The following is a 15,702-nucleotide window of genomic DNA, read 5'->3' as shown; positions in this document are numbered from 1 at the left end:
AGGGTGGAAACTGAGTGATAGGCTGATTATTGCGTTCTTGTTAAAGAGCTGTACAAAAACCCCCTCCTACTTTCTAGACCAAAGTGTTCATATATCTGATTAAAAATAGTGTTGTCAGTGTCTGTGGAAAGGCTGCATGATCTGTAGTTGTCTGCTGTCCAAGGCTAAAAGTGGCTCTGATTTCTTATTTTGGTGGGAAAAAACTACTGTTAAGGCCAGTCAGTTGGCCTTAAGTTTGCATTAGGGTTTTTCATGTATTTATTTTGTTTTCCATCCTTCCACTTAATTGTCTATGGTGTGGAGGCTTTGAGAGACTCCCTTTGAGGTCTGCAGTACTCTGGGTCAAGGTTAATGAAGATCTCAGTCTTTCCAAACATACTCTTGATTTAGGAACCTTCTACAGTATTTTAATGGGGGCTCCCCTTATATTTCTGCTCAGCCTTCCTGAGTCTCAAAGCCCTTACCCTGGGATAGATCTGGGTTTGCATGAGGCTGCCATGTTCTTTAGTATTCCTGTATATTGGAAGTTGTGTCATCAGCCTGGAGAGTAGAGGTAGGGATAACATGGCATCTAGTGTCTGGTTTCTAGAGGATGATGTGGCAGGAGGTGGGAGAGATTGGAGGGAGTCATGGGAATTCATGGGTGAAAAAATCAGATGCATTGATACTGAGAAGAAAATTAAGCCTCAGTCAACCTCCTGGATTTTACTTTGATACATAGAGCAAGAAGGCATTTCATCCAGCCATGCCAGAACTGTTAGTTGGGTAAATCCAGACAAATCCTGTGTGGATAGGCTGCATGCAAACCCTAACCTGAGGCCATTAAACCATATGGAAACTCATACCCTAGTTCCATTATATTAGCAGGACTGGTCCCCATATCCACAGCCAACACCACCAAAAAGCTGACTGCTGACATTCTTGCATTGTTTACAGCCTTAGTCCTAAACTGTTTCCCCCAGTCCTTCTCTTTCCATGCTTCTTTATCTCATCCTGATTCTCCCAGCCTCTGAGATCCATCATCTCTTCTTTTTTCACTAATTTATCTCTCATATTTCATATTCAGCTCTTTTTCTCCATCCTCCTCCTCCTCCTTCTCCTCATCATAATAGTTACCATTTTACTGAGGATTTACCATGTGCCAAGCACTATGCTAAGCAGTTCTAATGTGTCAGTTCAATTAATTCTTATTGTGTCTCTCTGAGGTTAAGTCCCCTTATTATTTCCATTTTATAGATGAGTAAACTAATGCCGCCATAGCCTGATCAAGATCACATAGCTAATAAGTGGAGAAGCAGGGACTTGGATCTAAGTTTATTTGATTATACCATGTTGCCTCCTTGTCCTACTATTTCTACAGCTCAGTCCTTCTGGCTGGACTTTCTTGGGTCTTTCTGGGTCCAACCCCCATGGCCTACATTTCTGCCTGTACTCTGAAAACAGTGACCCACCAAATCCCCCAATGACTGGGATTCCAGCAAGAATTATCTTGTTTCCCAATCTTTTGGGGATCAGAGTAGACTCTTGGGCATGGTGGTGTTGGGTCTAAGCATCTCCTGGACACTGTTTGTTCTTAACCTAAATCCATAGAGGAGAGAGCTCTTTTGGGGATCCCTTCAGATACTTTGGGGCCCAAGAGACTAGTAGCTTGAAGGAATCAGCTTGGTTCCTAACTCCTGCCTTTCACCTGCATGTGGGCAGCAGGGTCTCAGGACCTCCTACAAAGCCATGGGCCTATTCGAGAAACTTCACGGGAGCTCAGGCCTCCATCTTAGCTGCTTGATCTTTTTACTTATTTCTCCTGTGAAAAGAGTGCCAGAGAGGATGTATAAAGAAGAACCCATGGATCAGCCCTCCCAGAGTCTGTCTCTCTTGTGGAAGAGAGGCATCATGAACCAAGCTGAGCTGAAATATGGCAAGGTTCTCTTTGAGTTCATAAAATAGTCCTGTTTGCTCTTACCCCATAAATTTAGTGAGGTGATGAATATAAGAAACACCACAGTTCTTGGCACCAAGTGACTATTCAATGAAGACCAATTTCCTTTTTTCCTATCTTCTACAAGCTTCTTTTTCTTTGTAGTAAAATAATTTGGGGGATGAAATATATTCTAACCATTAGGACCCCAATATTCTGAATGTGGAGTGATTTTCTTGAGCTCACATAACCAGCATCAAAGTCCAGGTGTCCACAAGGGGTCCTGGCACATTGTCGTCTTTCTGTTGTAACTCTTACAGTGCAGGGTGTGCTGTTGCTTCCCAGAGGTCTGGCCTCTGTCTTGATTGCCTTAGACATGTTCTCTAGGAGTTTCTCAAGTGTCAAGCCTTCATATCTGCTTTGGAAACATTCTTATCTCCTTAGCTACAGAGCAGGATCCCCAACCCTATAATAAAAGCATGAATCATAAAAATGGGAGTGAATTAAAAAAGCATGCAGCCTATGGGCTTCCCTGGTGGTGCAGTGGTTAAGAATCCACCTGCCAGTGCAGAGGACACGGGTTCGAGCCCTGGTCCAGGAAGATCCCACATGCCGCGGCGCAACTAAGCCCGTGCGCCACAACTACTGAGCCTGCACTCTAGAGCCTGCAAGCCACAACTGCTGAGCCCGCGCACCACAACTACTGAAGCCCGCACACCCTAGAGCCTGTGCTCCGCAAGAAAGAAGCCACCACAGTGAGAAGCCTGCACACCACAACAAAGAGTAGCCCCTGCTCGCCACCACTGGAGAAAGCCCACGTACAGCAATGAAGACCCAACACAGCCAAAAATAAATTAATTAATTAATGAAAAAAAAAAAAGAAATTATCCCACCTAATGGGTTTCAAACATACCTTAGGAGCAAATTGATTTCTTCTTGTATATTTGTATAAAATATATCTATATATACATATATCTATATACGTATGTAATATAAATCTTTTCTGGAAGTACATATATATTTGTACCATACAGATAGGAAGAAAGAGACTATGTGAATGAGTTGTTGGTTTTAGCTCGTGTGTGTGTATGTATGTTTTGTGTGTGTGTCCGTTCATACATAACCTCATTTGGCCTTACCTGTTCCATATATGTATATATATGCATATATATAGGTGTATCTGTGAATGATATGGTTCTGGAAAATACCTGGTTTGGAGAATTACCATAGCAAGGCCCTGTCATGCTGAAACACCATGTGGAGACCTGGATTTAGGTGCGGGCAGAGCGAGCTTCTCTGGTTGAAAGGAGGTGCACGGAATAAAGACTCTCCCCTTCCACAGCCTCTAAATTCTTGACGCAACACACTGATCTAGGGCAGTACTTTTCCATTAAAGATAAGAAAACTGAGGCCCAGGGAAAGATGGTGGCTTTTCTGAGGCCTCTTGGTAAAAGAAGAACCCATGAGCCCAGGTCTTCCTACATCAAGTCCTGTGCTCTTTCCCTGAATCAGGTCACCTTTTCTTTTCTTCTTTGCTGCCCTCCATGGCACCTAATACAAGAAGCACTGTTTCCCTTGCATTATCTTGGCACATTGTGGTGGGAGGTTGTGCCTTGTCTAAGGCGTGCGCTCTGTGTGGCGGCCCCGCCAGCTGTGCATCCCTGGGTTCATCTCCTGGGTCAGTGCCACACTCTTTGGAGAGGAAGTCATGCCAATGTCAGAGCTGGGAGAAGTCAGCCGAAGGACTCCGGCTGCTGAGGAAGAAGTGTTCTCTCAGTGTAGGGCTCAGGAAACTTTTGAGCACAGAGAGCCACCTTCAGGGCCAAAAAAAAAAAAAAAAAAATCCACAAAGGTCAAAAGACAGAGGCCAGGAAAGTAAAAAGAACTAAAAATTGTGCTCTTCCTTATAGGTCACAAAGTCCTTATACCTGTTTTCATTTAGTCCTCAGTAATCCAGGAATGTCAGCATCATCATTGCCTCTTCCATCTGAGCAGACTGAGACTGCCAAAGATTAAGGGATGAGCTCCGAGTCACACTGACGGCTTGGAAGTGGCAGAGCCTGCCGATTCCGGCTCTCCCACCAAAACTACAGGTTGTGCATCTTAGAGCTTGTGGCTGTACTGGGAGAGAGGTAGGCAAGGCATAGAATGGAATTTCAGCCAGCCTCTGTTTCTCTGCCTGGTAGAGGGAGTGGGAAAGGGCCAGAGGGGAGAAGAGGATAAACAGGTGTAGAGGGAGGGAGGGAAGGAAGAGAAAGAAGATTCGGCGACCCCTAGCCCAAGCCAAGTGGATGGGGCTGTGCTTCGGGCCATTCTGGCTAGTCCTCTCCTACATACCCCAAACACACCCTCCTATGGCCATTGGCTGAAAGCCTGCTGCCTGCTGGAGAATGTGAGCTCCCTGAGGACAGGGCAGCCTTGTTTAGCACTCCATCCCTATGCCTGCCCCACGGAGAGCGTTCAGCAGAGGAAGGAGAGCACTGTTAGAGAGCTTGGGCTCTGGACGCTTCTCCACCAGCTGGATCCTGTTATCTCGATTTTACAGGTGAGGGGATCAGATGCAACAAAGAGATAAAGAATCATCTGAAGAGATGTCAGGGGTGGGTGAATTTCTAACGGTGGGCAAAGTTGAGAGTTGTTATGTATGCCCAGATGAGCTGTGCATTTCTGGAAACCGTGCTTAGCTTTCTAGGGCACAGGCAGGCTGCCAGGCTCTGAACCCAGAGTGAGGTCTCATTAGCATTCAGAGGCCAAAGTCACCGTGGGGGCCGCCATCCAGGGCATTGGGAAGAGACAGGCTGTGTTTTAATTACGACCTGGACTTTTGAACAAATCCTTTTCTCTGCTTGTCTGAGCCTTAGAGAAAACAACTTGTGGGAAGTGTGTAGTCGGCAGCTGGGTCCACAGTGGTACCCATACAGCTGTGTACACATCTGGCACACAGGTGGTGGACTGCGTGTGCCTTTTCTCCTTGGGTTGCCCTGGGGTTAGTGAGGGTAACAAGAGCCAAAGCAGTAAGGTGAGGTCAACCTGGTCTTTACCCAGAACGGGGCAGCCGATGCAGAGAATGGAGAGAAACGGGACTGCCCCCCTCTTCTGGGTCTGTATCCCACCCCTCGCCCAATCATGACCATTTCACGATCTGAGCCCAGACAATCCTGCCACTTCCTCTGGCCGTTCCTGAGTCAACATGGTGGGATTTCTTTGTTGAGCTCACCCTAACCCTCCCTTCTCCCACTTGGGGGAAATTTTTGGAGTGGGGGATGAAATTAAGAAGGGAGGAGGAAGAGGAGGAGATTAACAGGGTAGAAGTTATACTAGCACAGATGCCACCACCTGCGGCTGTGGATTCTCAAGAGCTTGTTGACTCCTGGGAGCGTTTGCCTTGAGTCTGTTTAACAGTTCATTCCTGGGGAAGGGGAGGAGAAGGACGGCTTGGGGACAAAGGGCCTTTGACCGGCTCCTGTTAAAGTACTGATTCGTTTGCTCAGGTTGGCAAACAGTGTCTAGGGACTCCGGGCCAGGGATGAACTGAGTGGTTTTCTGTAGTATGTACAACATCCAGCATGGGGGGAGGGGAGTAAAGGCAGTTGTTCAAGGGCCTGGGGCACCCTGAGGTTCAGACATGGAGAGCAAAACCACCCTGGGTGGCTAGGGGAAGGGAGGGGGCGGGGCAGGGATGCTGGTACCTGGAGTTCTGTTTTGGGGGCTGTCACATACCTTGTTAGTGGTGAAAGAGCTGCACCAGCCCTTGAACTGTCTCCCAACCTCACCCCCCTTTCTGAAGCTGAGAGGCAGAGGGAAGGTATATCAGGATGGGTGTTTCTAACGTGCTTCTGATGGCCAAGGGCAGGGAGGATTGGTGTTGGGGCCCAAGGCCCGGGTTAAGAGTGAGACCACACATGCACTTCTCATCCCGAGCTGTGCTGGAGTCACCGGCAAGCTGGCCTCTGTCCAGGGAGGCTGTTCCCTTGTAGATTCATGGGAGGCGGCTTCAATCCCTTCTCCAAGCCTTGGCTTCCTTCACTCAAAGAGTTTGAATGGCCTCCCTCTTTCTTGTACCAGTTCCCTCCTTGGGAATTCCTCCTTACCTGCTTTTCCACTCTACCCTCAATACTCTTTCCTTCATCCAGGAAGCTTCCAAGATAAACACACTGTGCACGTGTATAGACTTAGGCATCAACTAGTACAGCTTTAGAGCTGAGAAGTGATTAAATATTATAAACAGACTATGGCTTTATGCCACTCTGTTTTGTATTCATGAGACATTGCTTTGTATCATTCTTATATTGTTTCCCAAAGGTCAGTCCCTCTGGGTAGGCATTATTTATCTGTTTGTTTCTTTGTTTGCTGTTTCTCTCACTATCATATGAGCTCCATGGAGGACGGGGACTTTGTTTTGTATCATCTGTGCCCGCAGTAGTGCCTGACACATAACAGACACTCCACGTAGGCTGGTTTATGAACATGAATGTTGCTGGGTGAGGCCTTCTTTCCCCACCTCCCTGTTAAGACACAGTGTCTTGTGTAGTGCACAGTGGATGCTTCTGAATCAATGAGAGAATGAATGAAGACTAGATGAGTGAGTGAATGTACGAATGAGCTTTTGAGATGGGATTGGCCACACTTAGGCCATCATGGCGGATGGCCTGTCTATAGAAAAATGCTCTTCAGTTATTTATGTTTCCTTGTCTCCTGCCGAGCGAGGTAGGGCTCATGAGCAGAGCAAGGTGCCTTCAGCCCCCTGGATATCATCCTCTGAGTCAGCTTGTGTCTGCCTTTGTGATGAGAGGAGGGGTGTCTGGAGCATTATGAATTCACTCTGCCCATTTTGTCTCCGCTCGGCACCATCCTCTCCCTTATACCATCTGACCTTCCCATGTCTAGTGACCCCTCTGGTATGTGGAGACAAACAGAGAGTGTTTTTGAGAGAAATTTCCCTCCCTATTGCGCTACTACTTTAAAAAAGAAAATAACTCTGTATTTTGGAAATAGAAAAATGAATGAATCCCAGAAATATTTTTAGGGTCTCTTATCTCTGTGCTTATACTCAAGGCTTTGACAAAGGCAATTATGTTATCATGAGGCAACTTAAAAGAGAGAAGGAGAAACGGAGAAATCTACTTTAGATTTTAATCTTTCATAGCCTGTCCTGAACTCTTATTGATCTGGGGTGACCGGGAAGAGATGGGCCACCTTTACCGGGAACCTACTGTGTGTCAGCTCTGAGGCCAGGCTCTTTGCACATCTTATTTCAGAAAAGGGTGAGCAGGTGAAATCAACAGGTCAAATCAAATCAACTTTTATTGAGTACCCACCATGTGCAAGAGGTTGTAGGGCATATAAATATTCCATAGGCCTTGTTCTTGGAATACAGGCTGTTGGCAAGATAAATTATAAACATGGGAAAATTAAATAATAAGGCAAGATTAAGATATTTTAAGTCAGCATTAGGAAGCAATGCTCTTGGGACTTTTGGAGCTGGAAGAGATTGTCTGGCCTCACATCTTTAACAACAGCAAGGTTTTGCAGACAGTTGTCGGCAGAGCCCAGGCTTCCAGATCGGCTATTCTTGTGTCTTGAAGCATCTCCAGATAACTGCCCAGTGACCAGCACAGACAGGTCATGGTGAAGGTGTTCAGAGGAGGTGCGGTCACTCAGGAGGGGTGTAGGGGAGGTCCGGGCAGGATTCAGGGAGAAGGTGGGAGCAGTTGTGTCCTGAAGGGTGGGCTGGATTCAGGTAGATTAAACAGAGAAGAAAGGGTTTTGCAGGAGGGCGGCAAGGCATAACAAGGCCCAGAGGTAGGAAATCAGGAACGTTGTGCGCAGGTGTGGTGACATATCACCATCCTCCAGCTCTGGCCGCCAGGAGCCTGGGAGCCGACCCCACGCTTCCCAGTCTCCAAGCCCTGGATCTGTCCCCTCCTGTCTGGCTTCCCTGCTGCTGCCTTAGTGCCGCCCCTTGTCACCACTCAGCTGCTCTCCCTCACTCATCTCTCCAGCCCCAATTCCCCTCCACCTTTCATATTGCAAAGAGTTCCTTTTCTAAAACAGGCTCTTAGCGTGTTAAAATTGTTCAAAGGCTTCTGGCTGCTTGTCAGATGCTGTCCAGCCCCAGTGTGCAAGCCGGTCATGACTGGCCTCACCTGTCACCCTTCTCCAGGCCCCCAGCCTCCAACCTGGTGGAGGACACAGCATGCTCGCAGCACAGCATGTACTTGCAGGACGTCAGGCCTTTGCCCAGGCTGTCCCTTCTGTGGGGAACCCACTTCCCCAACCCCTTCAGGCCGGCCAACCTGCCTACCTTCCTGTCTTCCGTTTGACCAAGATTTATTGAATGGGTAATAAAATGCAAATCCCCCTGCTGACTCCCTGACAGTTAGTTGTCTTCTCTTCTCTGTTCCCGGGACCCTCTAGTTATTTGGACATGTTTGTCTCTCCCATTAGCCTGAGCTCATTTCTGGAAGGGATTTTCTCTTATTCACCTTAATATCACTAGTACCTACTGCATCCGCCTGGCATAGATAGACACCCTCTTCGTGGCTGGTTGAAAGTAAGTGAAATGAGATAAGAGTTAAGTCCTGAGAGCTGGGCTGAATCCACTGAACGTCAGGCTGGGAAGTTGGGATGCAGTTTATCTCTCAACTAGATTACACCTCAGAATGCCCTGGGGAGCTTGTTAAAAATTCACATTCTGGGGCCCATCCTTTTGCATGCTGATTGGAGCGGGCCTGGACCTTTTTGTTATTGTTATTTTGTTTACATAATCACCCCCCTGGGGATTCTGGGCAGCCTGCCTGGCACCAGTCTGTGGGGCATCCTTTGGGAACACTGTGCCATGGACCACACCAAATACATGCTGGGCCTCAGCTCACCCTTCTTCCGGCACCTCTCACCCTGCTTTTCTTAAGCCTTTGAGAGGGTAACTTAACTGAATTCTTTGGTGCAACCTCCTCAGGGAATAAATCATCTGGATTTAAAACCTATTCCATTCCAAGCCTCCTTGTCCCAGTTCTTGAAGTTCCTTTCGCTGTTGGCTTGAGAGGAGACCTGGGACCCAGCCATCTTTCTCACCGACCTTGCTTTGCTTTCTCCCATGCTGCCAGGCTGTTTGCTGTCAAATGTGGGGGCTGCTTTGAGGCCATCGCGCCCAACGAGTTTGTGATGCGGGCCCAGAAGAGCGTGTACCACCTGAGCTGCTTCTGCTGTTGTGTCTGCGAGCGGCAGCTCCAGAAGGGCGATGAGTTTGTCCTGAAGGAGGGGCAGCTGCTCTGCAAAGGGGACTATGAGAAGGAGCGGGAGCTGCTCAGCCTGGTGAGCCCGGCAGCCTCAGACTCAGGTGAGTGCCGTGTGGTGGGCAGGGGGGGAGGATGTGGGAGAGTGGGGTGCGGTGGAAGTCTGCATTGCTTTCTCTTTTAGAGGGCCAGCCACCAGGGCACCCTGGTCCCGTGGCAGAGCAGCACTGTGCGTTCCAGGAAGTTTCTTTGTGAGCTTGGAGTAAGCTCTTATCAGTCAGGTATTGCCATGATGATGCTGCATAACAAATTCCCCCCCCACCCGAATTCTATGGTGTACGACCAGAAACACTTATTCACACATCCACAAGTCTCTGGGTTCATGGAAGTGACTCTGCTTCACACTGAAGGGCTTCAAGTCACCTGGGATCTGCTGATCTCAGCCGAGCTTAGCTCTAGGCTGTAGACCAGGTTCAAGTCTGCTCTGCGTGGTTCATGCTGGGGTCCAGGCTTGAGAAACAGCAGCTATGGGGCATAATTTCCTGGCGGTGGCAAAAGTGCAGGAAGGCATGCTCAACCGTGCAAGCACATTTCAAACCTCTGCTCATATCGTGGCTGCTAATATTTCACTGGCCAAATCAAATCAGAAGATGAAACCCAAAGTCCAGGGAGGGGAAATACACTGCATGTACTGCGAGGCCCTGACAGGGTAAAGATACATAAAACTATTAAAGAGAATGATGGATTGGAACCAATAATTCCATCTGCCACAGTCACTGAACTACTCTCGCCTTTGTTTCCTCATCTGTCATGTCGGAAAGCTGGAATCTGTCTAAGACTTGGTGGGTCACATAAAGAAAGCATCTAGAATATACTTGTTCCACTCACCCAAGGCTCACCCACCCTCCCTAAGAGAAGGAAAAGAGAGGAGATGGCAGAGGTCAGAGTGCTTTTAGAGCAGGTGTTACAAGGCCAGAGAAATTAAAACTGCCCAGGAGAAGCATGGAATGCCTTCCCAGGGTGTCTGTCCCACAGGGCAGCGTGTGTCTTAGCCTGGCCTCCCTTTTCCTGGAAGAATCTGGAGATCCAATTAGGTGATATCCATGTAAACTTACTGGTTTTTTTTTTTTTTTTTAATTATTTATTTATTTATTTACTTGGCTGCACCAGGTCTTAGTCGCAGCATGCGGGATCTAGTTCCCTGACCAGGGATCGAACCCTGGCCCCGTACATTGGGAGCACGGAATCTTAACCACTGGACCACCAGGGAAGTCCCAACTTACTGGTTTTTGCCACTGCCAATACCAGTCCAGTTCCAAATGCCTTACCATGGCTTACAAGGCCTCTGGAATCTCACTCTGCCCAACTCTTCAACCTCGTGGGAGCCTCTGACCCCTCCCCTCTACACTCAGCAGACATCAGTGTCTCCACTCACTTCCACATCTTAAAAGTTTCTTCCCTCTCTGCCTCTTTCCCTTACTCTTTTGTCTTGCTTGCATATCTTTTAAGCTTCTTTCTAGGGCCTGCTTCATCGAGGAAGACTCCTATTCCCATGTGCCGGGTGAGTTTACCCTTAACCTCTCCTGCCGTGAGATGGATCCTACTTGATTGGAGTTGCTTGCTTGGCTGTTTGTTGTCCTTGCCAGAGTGCTAAGCCCCATGAGGGACCGTGTGTGCCTTTTTTACCACTGTATCCACAGGGCTTAGCACAGGCCTGGAACGCTGAGGGTGCTTGATAAAATCTGTGTTAAAGGATGAATAAACACATGGAACAGAAGTCCTATGGCGTGATGCTTGAGTCCGAGAGCTTTGGAGGTAGTGAGGTGGGCATTCTGACTGCACCACTTAGATCTGTGTGACTTTGGGCAAGTTTCGGAACCTCTCTCAGCCTCAGTCTCCACGGCTGTAAAATGGTGATCATCGTGCCTACCTAATCATTTTATTTGGGGGAATAGAAGACAAATGTATGTAAGTGCTGGTGCTTATTTACCAAGTGCCTGCTGGTGTTGGCATCTTCATCGCAGTTGTGTTTTGCTTCCTTTACCTCCCAGCTGGTTCTTCTTGCCTGACCCTGCTTGCAGCCACAAGTCAGCTGACACCAGGACAATCCCAACTTCTATTGGATTCATTAGACTTAAGTTTTCCTGGATGTTTTAATCTGAGGGAAATTTCTCCCTGTCGGTAACACTGACACTGACATACTGAACGTCTCACTCTTGGGTAACTGGGCCCATCCTAAACTGAGCTTCATGGCCTCCACTTAGTAGGTCATCTCATCCTACTTTTCCTTTAGGTGTCATGCTGTACCCACTCACTAGGTCTCCTCTGCAGAATATTGCAAAATCTTCAAATTCCCAAGGGTCTTAGGTGCTATGGTGATCAGAATACCAGCATGACCTCAGAAAGACATGCAGACCCAGAAGGACATACCATTCTTTCTCACATGGAAATAAATGCTGTGGTCTAGCCTTTCTTGCTACACAGTTGTGTGGGTCCTGACCAGTGTTTTCCAATTACAGATTTTAATTGGCTACAAACAGTATGAGTCATTAGTGTATTGCCCTCTCCCCATGTGCAAAGACAAAAAGAAGTTGGATCTAAGTAGTATTAAGAGTATAATGTTCAAAGACTTGTTGTTGCCAAGGGGGAGGGGACTGGAGGAGGGAGGGGTTGGGAGTTTGGGATTAGCAGATACAAACTATTATATATACAAGGGATAAACAACAAGGTCCTACTGTATAGCACAGGGAACTGTATTCAATATCCTGTGATAAACCATAATGGAAAAGAATTTTTAAAAGAATGTATGTATATGTATAACTGAATCACTTTGCTGTACAGCAGAAATTAACGCAACATTGTAAATCTACTATACTTCAATTTTTAAAAAAGTATAATGTTCGGAGTAAGCAAACTGCAACAGGTCCACTTTTCTAACCACATTTTCAGCAATACGTTTTGTAGTTCCGGGCATTTCTTTTTGGGGCTGATATTCACAAACTGGAGCTTTCCAGTTCACTTATTCATGTATTCGTTCAGTAGATGTATCTTGAGTGCTTGCTTTATGCCAGGCATGGTGTCAGGCTATGAATGACAAGAATGGCATGGGGGTGGGGAGGTCTCCAACCCACATCAGATGAAGGAACTGGAGATATTTAGGCTAGAAAAGTAAAGACTAAATGAGGACATAATTATTGCCTTCAAATGGTTGGACCAGACCTGTTTTTTTTTTTTTTCTAGCTTCAGAGAGAAGAATTAGAATTCATTCAATTCTTTAACAAAATCACTGAGTATTTATACTATAGATGAAAAGGCAAAGGGAAGTAATTTTGACTCAACATAGGGGATGTTACGATGTCATTCTAATTATAAGGTTTAACACAATGTAACTACTCTGGAGATACCCAATTGTTGTAAGTAATATTGGAGAGGTGGGAGGGGAGGATGGTGCCGGAAGACCTCTGTTGCCCCCTTCAGCTCTAAAAAACTATCATTGTTTTTGCAGCTTTAAATGAAATGACAAAGTCTCAATCAGAATCAAATATGTTGTCTGTATCACTCATTTTGTCAATTACGTAAATGTTGCAACATGAAATGTTTTGTGCTGCAGCCTCGCTAATGAGAGGAAGAGCTTCTAGAGAATAGGGTTGTAGCTTTTAATTCCTTTGTTCCTTTAACAAAGCTTAGCATGATGCCAAGAGAAGAGTAAGTGATCAATAAGTACCTAATGAGTTGAGTTAAATCTTCAAGAAAAGAAGTATTTACAGAAAGGGGTTTACAGAAAGCAAACAATTTTAGGATCTGTCCCAATACAGATACAATTTTTCCTCTCATTTCTGTCCTGAGTGTTTTACATATTGTAGGTGCTTGATTAAATATTTGTTGAGTGAATGATTGAATGACTTGTCATCTTTAACGTTTTTATCAATGGCTTGGATGAAGACACCGAAGGCAGGATTATTCGATTTGCAGATGGCACAAACCTGGCAGGGAGTGCTGGTGTGACAGCTGATATTCGCGATGTTCAATAAGATTTTGACAAGCTAACAGAACAGTACAAAGTCAGCAAGATGAGATCTAACCATTGGGTTCCAAAATTCAACAGTAATTATATGCAGTGGGGCCTCTTTTCATGGAATTTCACATGGGGTTTTAGTTGATCATAAAGTCAATAGGAACCAAAAGGCCATATACTGCATTACTAGAACTATGATGTCCCTAACTTGTAATTACAGTTCCATTTTTTTTTTTTTTTTTTTTTTTGCATTGGTCAGAGTGCTTTTAGGATTTTTGGTCTAGGTTTAAATGATGCATTTTAGGAGGTCACAAACAAATTAGAGAAAGTCTTGAGGAGAGCGATTGGCTCGTTAAATGATACATATCTAAAGAAACTCAGTATATTTAGTTCTGTAAAAATAAGACTAAGGAGATATGAGAGTCACACCCAAGGGTGTAGACCCATGTACTGGGAGTGAAATGACAGATTTTGGTTCAATATAAGGTAGAACTGTGTCCAAAAAGGGTGCAGACTAGACTCCCTTTATGGGGAATAAACCTGCTTGTCTTTTAACATTTTAATTACAGTGTGTGGGTGACTGGGTTAGTGACCTCTAGGGCTGCTTAAATCTAGGATTTTAGAATATATGCTGCTGACTGTTCCAACTTACACAAAAGCATGTGACACATTTAGAGCTATATGGGACACCAAACTCAGGAGATACTCAGGTGCTGGATGTTCTTTTCTTGTGTGGCCAGAAAATCCTCCTTTGTCCTGGTCCCTGCTTTGCCAGTGGCCTTAAGGACCACTCCCAAGCAGTGGAATTGTATTTGTAGCCAGAGTCAGACCGTTTTCTTTGGGTTTATTGGGCGACTTGGATGCCGAGGGCCTCCAGGATAGACCTGGCAACATTCATGCCTGTGCTTTCTTGATCAGAGAATCCTGGGCTCTGACAATAATTGGTAGGCACATTAGAGGTTATCTGGTTCAGACTCCCACCAGGAGCTCATCCAGCCTCTGTTTGAGCCTGTCTGACCATGGGGAGCTCTTAACCTCACTTTCTTTTTTTTTTTTTTAAAGGTTATCTATCTCCTTGGTTGATTTTTTTTTTTTTTTTTTTTTTTTAAGACACAGGCACCCCAAAGTTTAGGGCTGCTCTGTTTATTTATTTATTTATGGCTGTGTTGGGTCTTCGTTTCTGTGCGAGGGCTTTCTCTAGTTGTGGCAAGTGGGGGCCACTCTTCATCGCGGTGCGCGGGGCTCTCACCATTGCGGCCTCTCTTGTTGCGGAGCACAGGCTCCAGACGCGCAGGCTCAGTAATTGTGGCTCATGGGCCTAGTTGCTCCGCAGCATGTGGGATCTTCCCAGACCAGGGCTTGAACCCGTGTCCCCTGCATTAGCAGGCAGATTCTCAACCACTGCGCCACCAGGGAAGGCCCCGACCTCACTTTCTGAGTGTGGATTGTCAGAATTGTTAAATTGAGCCCCAATATCTATTTCCATGTGTAACCTCAGCCTTGGCCTTGGTTCAGCTTTCAGAAACTCACAAAATACATGTCTCCCTGACATGTGGCAGCCCTTCGAGTTAGAGACAAGAGTCCCTTATGCTCCCTAAGTCTTCTCTTTTCCTTTCTAGTTCTTCCTCTTTCCTCCAAACTATTCCTTAGAAGAGACTCTTTGCTCTATCTACAAAAATACTATATTCTCTTTAGAATGTACTGCCCAGAAGGGGATAAAATCTTCCATATGTGGTCTGAACTACCACCATGTTATTATTACTACTTGTCATGGACATCATATTCTATTGATGTCATTAGCTTTTTTGACCTAGGGATGGGGGTGGAGACTTGGGGGCTGACTATAGGCCATCAGGGCTTCTGGCTCGTCCATGTTGCATTTCTTAATTATCTAGCCCTCTTATTTTCACATTTTCTTTTAGCATCAGAGTTTGTCTTAAGAATGTCTTGTGTAGCGATTTTTAAAAACTTTTAAAATTTTGAAATAAAATTTTAGATTTATAGAGCAGGTGCAAAGTGGGACAGACTTTCCCATATACCCTTCACTCAGCTCCTCCTAATGTTAACATTTTACATTTAAATATACATTTTGATAAACGTACCATGTAAACCAAGAAATTAACATTGGTACAGCTCTATTAACCAAACTATAGACTTTATTCAGTTTCAGGACATTTTCTACTAATGTCTTTATCCATTCCAGGATCCAATCTAGGATACCATGTTGCATTTAGTTAGTTCTATGTTATATTTATGTTAAATTGCCTTTTTTCTCATTTTTGGGATCACTAGAAATGCCTAGTCGGAATTTCATTTTTGCCTCTCCCCCAGCAGTATCTGTTATGTTTTATTTCCTTTTAGCATCTCTCACCATAGGATCCATCTGTTTTTTGCTTATTTGTTTTAGGGTTCGTTTGTTTATCATTTTAAGATTTTCTTAACTGAAGAAGAGAATGCATTTTAGATCGTGCCCAGGGTTTATTCCTTGGCTATGATTTTCTCCCAAGGTTCAAACCATTACATCCTCTTGGTACCAG

At 45.6% G+C, this 15,702-nt stretch overlaps 1 protein-coding gene across 1 annotated transcript in view; it reads left to right on the top strand.

The window, feature by feature from the left end:
* The window catches only part of LMX1A (LIM homeobox transcription factor 1 alpha), a 150,704-nt gene that overhangs the window by 95,600 nt on the left and 39,402 nt on the right, over nt 1–15,702 (top strand). Inside the window, exon 3 of the mRNA XM_036874052.1 lies at nt 9,022–9,254. Coding sequence (XP_036729947.1) covers nt 9,022–9,254 — 233 coding nt within the window. The remainder of the gene's footprint in view (nt 1–9,021; nt 9,255–15,702) is intronic.

This window comes from Balaenoptera musculus, chromosome 1, assembly GCF_009873245.2.
Source record: "Balaenoptera musculus isolate JJ_BM4_2016_0621 chromosome 1, mBalMus1.pri.v3, whole genome shotgun sequence".
NCBI lineage: Eukaryota > Metazoa > Chordata > Mammalia > Artiodactyla > Balaenopteridae > Balaenoptera > Balaenoptera musculus.
Note: the sequence above shows the minus strand (reverse complement) of the source record. Positions and strands in the feature narration are given on the sequence as shown.